This window comes from Bison bison, unplaced genomic scaffold (assembly GCF_000754665.1).
Source record: "Bison bison bison isolate TAMUID 2011002044 unplaced genomic scaffold, Bison_UMD1.0 scf7180017864072, whole genome shotgun sequence".
In the NCBI taxonomy this organism is placed as follows: domain Eukaryota; kingdom Metazoa; phylum Chordata; class Mammalia; order Artiodactyla; family Bovidae; genus Bison; species Bison bison.
Genome location: NW_011494644.1, coordinates 3,863,736 through 3,876,416, shown reverse-complemented (window position 1 = coordinate 3,876,416; position 12,681 = coordinate 3,863,736). Strand labels below are relative to the sequence as shown.

Sequence of the window (12,681 nt, the reverse complement as noted above, 5' to 3'; positions counted from 1 at the left end):
TAGAACTCTTTAATTTGCCTCCTTTGCACCTTCATATGTTAAGTTGTTGGTTTTGTTTAGTCACTAAGTCATGTCCAACTCTTTGCAACCCCATGGACAGTGGCCCACCAGGCTTCTCTCTCCATGGGGTTTCCTAGGCAAGAATACTGGAGTAGGTTGCCATTCCCTTCTCCAGGGAATCTTCCCAGCCCAGGGATTGAGCTCAGGTCTCCTGCATTGCAGGCAGATTCTTTACTGTCTGAGCCACCAGGGAAGCCCTCATATATAAGAGCCAAAGTTAATTCTGTTTGGTTCATACACTTTAAACCAAATTTGCAATAATCACTGATATAGAATTTACCCTTTAAGTGGAACAGGAATTACTCATAGAAAGGTAGATGAACCTATGGAGTCTATAAGCTGGAATACTTTAATAAAAATATAAGGCAACCATTTGGGGGAAAAAATACCTAACAACGCATGCTAGCCTCACTATTTTATGTTATTCACTGTTATTACATAAAAGGATTATGTTTGCACCTTCCTTTTTTTAATTCAGCAATTTGAAGTTTTATGTGAGGTTTTAAAATCTACATGTTCTTCAAATTCACAGAATTCACATAAACTCCAATGGAATTGTCCTGGTGAGAGCTTCCAGTCCTGCTGGGCAAACATCCCCTTCCCATATTTCTGAGCAAATTGTGACCTCTCCAGTAGGGCAACATGGAAAAATTCCAATTAGAAACAATCAAATCCCATGAAGCAAGACTAAATCCTATAATGCTGAATTCCAGTAACATTTTTGCTGGCCTATCTTTTCTCATTTTTCCCCTTTCTATTTCCTATTCTGTCTTCCAAGTACCAAAGCTGGTTTCCAGCTCAAAATTCTTTGTACCACCCCCATGCCACTTCTCATTTGCTATAATACATCATCAAGCTTTCTATATTATTTTTAACCTCTGACAGTGATATACAAAGCTCTGCTGTAAAGCATCCTTTGTGATAACAGTAGAACTCTCCTAGTGGCTTATATTTCTCTTATATCCTAGCAGTGTATCATCAGGTAGATTCTGGCGTCTATTTGGAGAGAGTATCCTGGCCTCTACTTGGAGAGAGGATCCTGGCCTCTACAATAATGAAATACTAATACAGAAGGACTCAGACACTACTACTTTTTTTGAATGCCTTCCAAAGTTGCTTTCGTGTACATTATTTCATGTACAATTGCAGTTTATTCCAGAACAATGCAATGTGATATTTATAAACATAATCCCATAGTGTTACATATTTATTCAGTGATGGACAACTTTCAGTCCATTGATTGAAGAAGAATATGCCAGTTGTTCATCAGATTCAAGCATTTGTATCCTCCATGGTTCCTCTTGAAGTAACACAAACAGCTGTGAATAAGGAAGCATGCTGAAGCTATTTCTATGTTATACACGTAATCAGTGGTAAATTCCATTTAATGCATGTCTGCCTATAAAAATCCATTGAAGCTTTACTATTCAAGTAGGGTTTCATCTTGAATTTGAGATTACCATTCAAATAGCAGCAGCAGTGTTAGTGTTGACAGTTTATATTGTAGAACCTACATGTATTCAGATGTGCAGAAATGGTGATAGACAACAGTAAATAAGATATGTATATAATAACCATACAAAAATTCAACTTTTACAATTGAATTTTCTCAACAAAGAACCTAGATTTCTTTTTCCTTTTTTAGGTTTCAGGAGGCACTTACACTTAGGAAAAAAATCATCTAACCATCTAAAAATCATCTAATCTTCTTTTCTGTATTTTTATTTTCCCCTCCCTGTCTCTCTTGTCTTAAGGACAATCTTATTCTGCTAGGACTGCTGTAACAAAATACCACAGACTGGTGGCTTAAACAACAGAACTTTATTTTCTTATAGCTCTGGAGGCTGGAAGTCCAAGATAAAAGCAATAAAAAGTTTGGTTTCTCCCGAGGCTTCCTTTTGTGGCTTTCAGATAGCTGTCTTCTTGCTCTATCTTCACATGGCGATGCAAGCACATCACCAGTGTGTCTACCTCTTCACAGCATGACTGGCGTTAGAATCCCTAGACTCAAGATCAGAAATTAAGCATAGAAATTTTTGAAGGACAAAATTTAGTCCACACAGGTACCGTACATTCTATTTCATCTCTCTCTCTACCTGACATTCTCTGTGTTCCCAAGTAGGAATGTTACAGACCCATTTCTATTACTTGTAAACATGTAAACATCTACTGATTAGGGTTAGACACATTCAAGTTGGGCTCAAGCCACAGGCCAATGGAGGAATCTTAGTTTCCATCAACAGGTAAAGTCATGGAACTAAGGATCAGAAATTAGGCTAGTGTGATAGGAGACTATAGTTTTAAGTTCAAAGTTAGGAAATAAAGTCTTTTCTATTCTCTGTCATCCATTTAATCCTTTCTATATTCAAAAATATCAAAAAGATAATTGAAGAGAAATGTCATTTCCTTATTCCCATTTCTTACCTCCTTGAGTGGTTTATGTGAATTTAGGTACAGAGCATTTCTCAGAGTAGATTTTGGGCTTCTCTCTTAGGTGGACACCTCCAAAACCCTAGAAATCCAGTAGTCTGGTATTGGGTACAGAGTAGGTATTGCCTGGAATATCTCCAGTGAGCTACAGCATCACCCCCACCTCTACAGACTCACCCCATTGACCCAACACTCCATCAGAGGTTAGTGTCAACCAACTGCCCAGGCTGTTGTAGCACCTGCTTCCTTCTATTTATGGCATTAAGAACTTTCTTCCTGGGACCCAGCTGCATTTGTATGCTCTGAAGGTCCTCATCAGAGCAAAGCAGCAGAGCTTCCAGATCAATCTGCTCTCTCATGAAAATAGGAAGGAATTCTTCCAAGTAGTGGGACTGCAAGAACACTTCCAAGGGAGTAGCATCAACCACATCTTCCTCCCATTCCACTTCATCCTCATCCCAAGGCAGATCATCTTCATGGTGGTTTTCCTCTCCCTCTTCATCAGCCTCAGCTTCTCCTTGTCTCTGAAGCAATTCACTGGGCATTGTAAACCCCAGCTCCCTCCTGCTGTCTGAGATGTCTTCAGGGCTGAATATTCTATTCCTTCCAAAAACAACATTTCCTAGACCTGGACGGTTGAGAATGGATTCGTGTTGCATACAGCTGTCCCCCTTTTCAGAGAACTGGAGCTTCTCTATGAAGTCCCCTGAGAGTTCATCTTCCTCATCCTCTCTGAACACTTCCATCACATTCTTCTGTCCACTTCTGCTCTCATTCCCTAACTGCTCTGCTGTATCTTTGTTCTTCTTGAACTTAAGCTTGAGGGTATCTTTAATACCCTTAGACAGTGACCCAAATGTGTTAGAAGCAGAAGCATTTGGAAGGACTGACCTAGAGAAAGTTCCCTTGGAAGAAGAAAGAGTCCCAGATTCCTCCTTGCTGTATGTGCGGGCCATCTTATTTTGGTGCTTCTCCTGGAGCCTCTCACACTCTTTGATCTGCTTCTTGACATTCTTCTGAGCCTGCTCCTTCTGCCTGGTGACTTTCTTGGGGTTCATGATGTTCTGGGCAGTGGCAGCCTTATCCAGAAGAGCGACACATTCATTCTGCTCTCTGCTGGCAGCAGCATCCAGTGGAGACTGTAAGTCATTGTCCAGAGCAAAGATGTTGGCACCAAAGTTGATCAGGAATGAGACGCAGTGGGCATGACCATTGGAGGCTGCATAATGTAAAGGAGTATTTCCCCAGATGTCACATCTATTAGGATCCCCTCTAGAAGAGAAAATATAAACAACACATACTAATTTTTTCTCTGAAGATGAGGTCTAAGAAATAAAAAAATTAAAGAACAAAATGCAAGTTAATCTTGCCTTGACATTGTTATAAGATAACTTCAAAAGCCCAGATATGTCACATTTAGGCATCACATGGCCAGAAACAATCCATATCTACCTTATATCTCATTTTTAGAAGCAAAAAAGCTTTCTAAGAAATTCCCCAAATGAGTAACTTTCGTGTCTCATTGGCCAGAATCAGATCACATACCTAGAAGAAAGGAAACAGAGCTACATTCTTTACCTAAGATCAATTAGATGTTTCCCCTAGATAGGATTACCCCATGCTATGCTGGTAAATGTTAACAACCATCTCATTAAGGGAAAGAATCAAACACTGATTTATATAGCATGTGCCAATTTCTGTGGTGTAAATGCACCACCACAACATATTTTAAGCACTAATATGACATTACTGGACACAGAATTTGGAAGAGAGACATAGTAGCAATTGATTAGAAATTATTCCCACCACATAGATATTCAATAGATGTGCACAATCTTAAGAGCAAAGATAATAGTAAAATGTGGTAAAATAATTAGAAAGCAATAAGTTTTGAGTATTACCTTTTTAATATAATTTATTAAATTTAAGTTTATATAATTTTATTTTTAATAATGAATTGTTTATCTGATTCAGACTTCCTAAAACCTTAGCAATCATCTCTCCTGAGCTTGTTAGATAGAGCTGGCTCTGAAACCACATACTGTACCTTAAAGGATCAAGGTTGATAAGGTAGAAACATCAAGAACACCAAACCTCTTTCACAGAGTACCAGGGAAATCACAGATGTGGAAACAACTTGCAGAAAGTCTCTCCAACTGAGCATGAGCATCACACAGATGCCCTGAGGGACTCGAATGACTGATCGTGCACTCTGGATATCACAGGCTGAAAACCCATTACATATTACGGACTGGGCCCTTTCACCTCTAAAACTGCACATGTAACCCATGAGAAGCATGAAGGACTGTCCAGCCTTCACTCCTGAAACTTACATTGAAACTTACACTTACTTTCCATCATTTGTTTCTAAGCAGCCTCCCCCTCTTTTTCCTTATTTCCCATTCAAAAGCCAATCAAGGAGATGAATCTAAAGCAGTGCCTCTTGTCTCCTTGTTTTCCACCCTTCAATAAAGCATTTTCTCTCTGCAAAGACCATTGCCTTGGTCTTTCCATTGCACAGTGGGCAGCAAACCCACTTGCTCAGTTACAGTTCCAGCACATAACTGTTACCTCCTCTGAGTCACAGGTAAGGAAATAAATAACAACAAAACTGGTTTTCCAACAGCAAGAAAGAAAAGACGAATGGATGTTGGGCAGGAAGCAATGTCTAATACGACTAATATTTGTACAAAGGGTCTATTGATTCCTCACTTTACTTTCACGTAATAACAAATGGTTTGGGCTTCCCTAATGGCTCAGATATAAAAGAATCTGCCTATAATGCAGGAGACCCTGGTTTGATCCTTGGGTTGGGAAGATCCCCTGGAGAAGGGAATGGCTACCCACTCCAGTATTCTTGCCTGGAGAATTCCATGGATAGAGGAGCCTGGTGGGCTATAATCCATGGGGTTGCAGAGTCAGACATGACTGAGCAACTAACACTACAATGGTTTAAAGTAGAATTGGGGGCAATATTAGATAGCATTAAGGGTACATGGTAGGTAAAGAAGATTTGTGGAATGAATGTCTACTAGAATCCTGCCCCAGACTAAATCACCACCCTTTGCCCTTCTCCTGTGAGGCCTTAAGTTACGAACAAGCATAAATGAAAAGTAATAACTTACTGTTAACTATGGCTCTGACCCCCAAGCCACTGTTGAGAACTCTGATAATACAGGTACTAAAGGGCACCTTCCCTTGCCCTAGTCCAGACTCCAAAATCAGGATCTCTGCAACCTTTGGCCAGGCTAGCCCCATGGGATGGCAGGAGAGAGAGTCTAAGAAGGTGTTTTAACATTCCTGGTAAGCAGCAGGTGAAACAGGAGAAAAGGTTCATGCCCTTGCAACTGGCATGTTAATGCACTGTGATCCTTCTGTTTCTTGCTATTTAAAGTTTAGTCCGTAGACCAATAGCAGTAACATCACCTTCAAGTTTGTTGGAAATGCAGAATCTTGGACCTCATCCCAGACTTCCTGAATCAGAATCTGAAGTTTAACAAGATCCCCAGGTTAAGTTCACTGCAGGTTAAGACCTGCGCCAGTTAAGGTGACCCAACCAGTGTCCTGTAATTTAGTGAATCAGATTCGTATTATAATTCCTCCATGGGAAACTTTGGTTTCTTCATGCTTGTTTATTACAAAGCACTTACACATTCACTGCCCCCACCACCACTACCACCAATCACAATCTTTCTCTTAAAAAAGAAAAAGAAGAACAACTCTCAGAGGGGTAAATAAGACCAAGCACTCAGTTGATTTGCCCACCAGTTCACTGCAGTACACTTTGGATCAGGCCTGGATGCATGTCTAATGGTCTCCAACACAATATGGTCTTACGTTAACTCACCTCAGCTTTACCTTTTATCTGCAATGAGGTCTCAAGTTCAACTTTTCTAGGACTCATTGTCCTCATCTATAAATTGAGGATAATATTATCTACTCATAGAACTATAATGTGAATAAAGTCAACATACATAAAGCATTACAAAAGTGCTTGGTACATAGTGAATACTCAATAAATTTTACCTGTTATCATTTCCTTTGACTCTAAACTCAAAATACTTAATTTCATATATTTTTTTCTCATACCCATCTGGTAAACTCCTGCAACACTACAATAACTCTTCTGGCCTTTCAACACTTATAATCTTAATTTGTCAAATACAGTCTGCCCTGTTTAGATAGTATGTCTCAGAGGGCAAAACCTGTGTCTTTTGTCCTTTGTATGGTATCTTCCATATCTCCTAGCAGATGTCTCAAACACAACCTAAAGAAGCCAAGATGTGATGTAAGTAACTTAATGGGGCCACGTGTTTTTTTTTTTTTTTTCTACAAAGGAATAGTTAAGTTCAAGCTCCATCTAAAAGAACAGGCATTGTTCAGCTGTGGCTAATTGCTATCCTGAATAAAAGCAGACACAATATTGCCAGAGCTTCCATTTTCCAAACAAAACCAGAAATCCAGAATTTCAGGTGAAGCTTTTTGATTTTTAAATGTTGGCTTAAATTTAAGAGAAAATTACAGTGAGGTCCAAATTAAACATGCTCGTGGGCTAGATCCACATAAGGTGACAGTTGGCAACGTCCTTCTGAGAAGAGAGAACAGTGAGTGTAAGCAGATGCACATAGAGGTGACATTACATATCTGGGACACCAGAAATATACTCAGTGTGGCCAGAGATAGAGGAAGGGAAATAAGTTCAAAGAGGAAGGAGAGAAAATGAAATTGAATCTAAGGAAAGCAAATATTAAATAACATGGTTCTGTTGCACAACCCTTTTCAAAAGGGGTCTAGTCAGTCTGCCTGATTTAGTTGTCTTGGATCAAAGCAGACCTCTTTCAACCTTAAAACAGTTGTGTATCTTAGGGAAGCACAGTACCCTCAAAGATGGAATTTCACTTTTCATTCATTTTAACCAAACACCACATTCAAAAGACTTCAAAGAGAGGTTGTAAAACATCTAAGACATTACTGCAAATATAAACATATGGGTTAAATTTGCCTGATATTAGATTGGATAAGTTAAAAAAGAAATTATTGAGAAGAGTGAGTTTGGGTGAGGATGTTACAAGTATTAAGAGGTTGGATTAAATCCACATGCTTCAGGTCATAAAGCAGTGGAATTTTCCCCACCCAAGGGAACTTAAATGATCCTTCAAAAATAGGAAGAACATGAAGAAAACCTGAGGTGACCCTTAAAGATTGGTCCTTTCTTAAGAAACACAAAATTCCAAATTTAAAGATGAACCTGTCAGTAAGCTGATTTATGAGTTGCCCTGGAACATTTAACCTATTTCCACTTGCAGAAATTCTATTTACAGACAACTTTCCAAATTGATGTACTACTTAAATTAAAATTTTTTCTATTGACAATTTGGGAGTTCTTCTTCACTCTGTCTTTCAATCTCTGGTGTCCTTCACATTTTTTGATAGAACCATTACACACACCTGTCCAGTTATTCAAAAACTCATCCCCCTCATTTGTTGATCTGAATCCAATATTGATGCCATATTGTTTCTGTGGTCTAAATTCATAAAATTTTTATTTGATTTTTTTTTCTATCCTTTTTTTATTCCCAAAAGAGAAACTCAATGAAAAGACTTTAAGTAATCATATTTTGCCCTTGCTTTTTAGTAGATTAGTACATTTTGGAAACAATTCGTAAACCTGGATTTTTATTATTATTGCAAAATAGGCAATTTTCTTATATTAAATTACTCTGAGCATCTGTTCCATTTCCATTTCTCCTTTTGAAGTTGATTTGATTTTTTCTGGTGGTGTTCTCAGAAAAAAAAAATCACTTTTTCAAAAAATGTTTTTCTACATAAGAAGGAATATTTAGACTCATTAGTAATCAAATAAATGCAATTGAAAGTAATACACCACCATCTGTTTGCCTATCAGATAGGCAACAAATAAAAAGAATAATAATATTCAGTTTTGGCAGGAGTGTGAGGAAGTGAAGGAGGAAGCATAGTGGTTCAAATTTCCTGGCACAGTATGTGCGAAAGACTGTAAAACATAGTGCTCCTTTGAATCAACAATTCTGCTAAGGAATTTATCCTGAGGAAGTATCAGACACTTGTGCAAAGATGGGTCATCAAGGATGCTCGTTCCATCTTATACAAACACTGGGTTCAAATTAAATGTCATGAACAAATAACTGATTAAATAAATTGTAATGAAACTATAAAGCAGGATACCATATAGCCACTGAAAATCATGTCATGGATCTCTCCTTTTAACTGCAGATGGTCAATAATGTATTATTAAATAATTAGAAGAATAATCCAGAAGAGTTTGTATACTGTGATTGCCTTTTTAAAAGGGCTGAACATAGGTACATTTAAGTTTATGTTCTTAAAGGGAAACATCTGAAGGAATATATACCCAAATGTTAATGACTGTGAGAATTCATGTGATTTTTGATTTATTAAGTATATTTTCCAATATGACATGAAATGTTACAAGAATTTTGTATTCCTTTGAGAATCAGAAAGGAAAAAATTATTTTCATTTTAGAAAATGAAACAAAAATACTTTAAAAAACCTATGCATGTTTTTTTTTTATTAAATTCATTTTTATTTTTCAGAAGAATGTCACACTCTTAAACAATGTTGAATGAATTCTAACATCTTTCCATTAAAATCAGGGGAGCTTACCGCTGAAAAGCTCATGTTTCACTTGTTTACTTTTATTTGCTTTTTTTAATTTAAATTTATTTATTTTAATTGGAGGCTAATTACTTTACAATATTGTATTGGTTCTGCCACACATCAACATGAATCTGTCACAGACGTACACATGTTCCCCATCCTGAACCCCCCTCCCACCTCCCTCCCCGTACCATCCCTCCGGGTCAAAGCAAAATTAAATTCTGTATAACTGAGGCCATCTTCCCAATGTAGACATGTAATTATTGCTTTCCATCTTTAAAAGTAAAAAAGGAAGAAAAACAGTTTTTAACAAAGCAAGAGTTTGGATATTATTGCTTGCCACATGATCCATAGTTCAATCAGGTAGTAACAGAAAGACACTAAAATCATCAGACTGCAGTAGACCTCATTAACAGGTTAACATCTAAATTCAATTTTTGTTTGGTTTTACTTTTTAGCCCCCTTAAATGTAATGGGCATTTTGTTCTCACACAAGTGCTTAAAGATTGGCTATGATCAAAATCTGCGTGCCATGCAGGAGACCCAGTTTTGATCCCTGAGTTGGGAAGATCCCCTGGAGAAGGAAATGGCAACTCACTCCAGTATTCTTGCCTGGAGAATTCTATGGACACAGGAGCCTGGTGGGGTACAGCCTATGGGGTCGCAAGAAGTCAGCCACAACTGAGTGAATAGCACACACATGCAATGATCAAAATGGGTGGTGACCTGTGAAAACCCTTATAAGACATTTTTATAAGTTTATACCAGGCCAACTTAACAGATCTTAAGTGCTTCTGGAGAGAAGGAAAAAAATCTGGGATGTATTAGTACTGATCCAGAAGACAAGATTCGAGAAGGAAGGACTAACCAGGGTTAGAATGTTCATGCTCATAATCAGTTTTTAATAAATACCAAACAATGGACTGGATTTTGACATTATATTGAGAGAAATTACCATGCCAAATAAATACATAAAGAGTGGATTATATAACAAAATGCTTAGGGACAAATGACTAGCCATTTGGAGAAGACATAGTTAGATCACACTCTCAAATCTTAAATCAAAGAAATAAAATATGAGTTATTTAAAATAAAAAAAGAAACTAAAGTACTAAAGAAAATATCTGTCAATATTTAGGCATGACCTCAAAGTTGGAATTACATAGTAAAATTGATAGACTTAAGTACATTAATATATATATTTAAATTTATATTTTCACTGATATTAAATATCTGATGTCAAAAATATGAATTATGATTTGTGAAAATATTTGGAAACACGGTGACAAAAGGCTGATATTCTAACTTTAAAAAAATCAATGAGAAATGTTGAAGACTCCTATATATAAGTAGGGCAAGGTTATAAATACTTAGCTCACAAAAGTGGAAATACAATGACTTTAAAATATAAAAAAATTTTCAATCCTGCCAGTAACCAAAGAACATTAATATATTGTGCATTGATATATCATTTTGAACCTACAATGTTGACAGAAATGGGTGCTCACTTTCTGAAAAGCAATTTGTCAATAGACACCAAAAAAGTCTTTAAATGGTATATGTGCCAACCGATCCAGAAATTTCACTTTGAAGAATTTGTTCTCAAGAAAATATGAGCAAAGATTTATGTACAAGGATAATTATCACAGCACTATTTAAACCATGGGAAACAAGTTAGTTGTCCAAAAGAGAGATTGACTAAGAAATATATTTATATACTATATTCATTAACTAGAATACTAAGAAGTTCCTGAAAGTTAAACTGTAAAAGAATATATGCTGACATGGAAAAAATGTTTATGATATATTGAGTCATAAAAAACAAAACAAAACAAAACTGCATACCACACAAAAAGTGTTTACTTAGTATATTATTTCATGTATATGTACAAATAGGCATGTACAATTATTTATATATAATATGTATATTTTAATATATGTGTGCATATATTTGTGGGTTCTATATATATTTTATACACACTATATATATGACATAACAGGATATTTTATTCTTTATAATCTGTGTGCATATATATAGTTTAATTTGGGGGGCTTAGTTTATGTTAATTTTGTCATAAGTAAAGACCATAGAACAATTTGCATAAGAAAATGTTTCAGGCTTAGAAAGAGAGAGAGAGAGAGCAAGGAGAACATCTAGGCCCTCTCATTTAAATTGGACCTTAAAATGGGAAAGGGTTTTCAGCACTGGTTGTGAAATTGTAACTGACATCTTGTACTTCCTGCAGAGGTGATATAAGAAAGTTTGGGAGAAGAGGAAAGATGATACAGGGTTACAATCTGGAAGAGTTTAGCTGAAAGGGTCGAGGCAGAGGGTGATGTCTGGAAATCGTGGAAAATGGAAGTTAAAAGGAATGAAGTACAGCAACTCCACTCACTTCCTCATTTATAGTCTTCAACTCAGGAACTCTCTCTACCTTCGGTTCTTCTAACTCCTTAAAGTGCCTCTCACTTCAATAAAGGATGCCAACATCCAACATCCTGTCAAAGCTCAAACTTGATTCTCCTCTTCCTTCTGCCCACTCAACGTTCGGTCAATTATAACCAATTCTACATCCAAATTGCCATCTATCCCCATCTCTCTGTTCCCACTGCCACTTTTCTAATCCAGTTCTCGCCTCATCTCAACCATCAAAACAGTCCCTGAACATTTTTTTTAACTGCTATACGACTGCCTGAGGAAAATTTTGTAAACAGAAAGCTACCAGGTGGCTCCCCTGTGCAAACCCACCACAGTGCCTTTCCGTGTCCTTGGGAAAAAGTTCAATTCCTTAAAAGAGTCTACAAGACTCTTGTGTCTGGTCTCCTAGCTTACAACTTGGCCTCTCCCCACTCAAGCCATCTCCAGCCATACTTGACCCCTTCAGGGCCTAGAATACAGTGCTCTTCCTCAGGAGAAACACTTTTCCTTCCACCTTCATCTGGCCAACTGCTTATAGTTCAAACTCCAGTTTACGTGCTCAAGAAAACCTTCCCTCACTACCTAGATTGGGATACCTGTCTTATTTATTTAGTGTTCTCTCTTTACCCCTTTATAACACATTCATGACATTTCCTCTCTCGGATATGATCACCATATGAAGATGGGAAGAATCATATTTCTCTTGTTGATCTAGCAAAATGGCTGACACAGAGCAGATATAGGTATTAATAAATACATACGTTATATATTAATATGTATAAATTCACTTGCCTCCTTTACTCACATTGTCTTTTTTTCTTTCTTTAGTCTTCTTGGAGTTATAGTTGTCAATGGTGACTAGCCCCTTCAGCAACAAGTAGGAGACAGGAGCTAGCTAATATCTGCTTTAGAACTTGAAGGGAGAGTATATGTACATGTATGTATTTGACAGCCAGAGTGGTAATTAAGATAGGTTGAAGGTCCCTTTTATAGCTTATAAAGCCAGAAATTTCATCTAAGAACCATGAGCTTGCACTTAGATTGAGTATTTTTTTTTAAGGCTACGAAATTTTAATGGCACAGATGAAAAAAAAAAAAAAAAAAATAAAAACCA

At 37.0% G+C, this 12,681-nt stretch overlaps 1 protein-coding gene across 1 annotated transcript in view; it reads right to left on the bottom strand.

The window, feature by feature from the left end:
• Positions 1-1,859: 1,859 nt before the first annotated feature.
• Positions 1,860-12,681, bottom strand: part of ANKS4B (ankyrin repeat and sterile alpha motif domain containing 4B) — an 11,551-nt gene continuing 729 nt past the window's right edge. Inside the window, exon 2 of the mRNA XM_010837175.1 lies at positions 1,860-3,762. Within this exon, the coding sequence (XP_010835477.1) occupies positions 2,688-3,762 (1,075 nt within the window). The 3' untranslated portion in view covers positions 1,860-2,687. The remainder of the gene's footprint in view (positions 3,763-12,681) is intronic.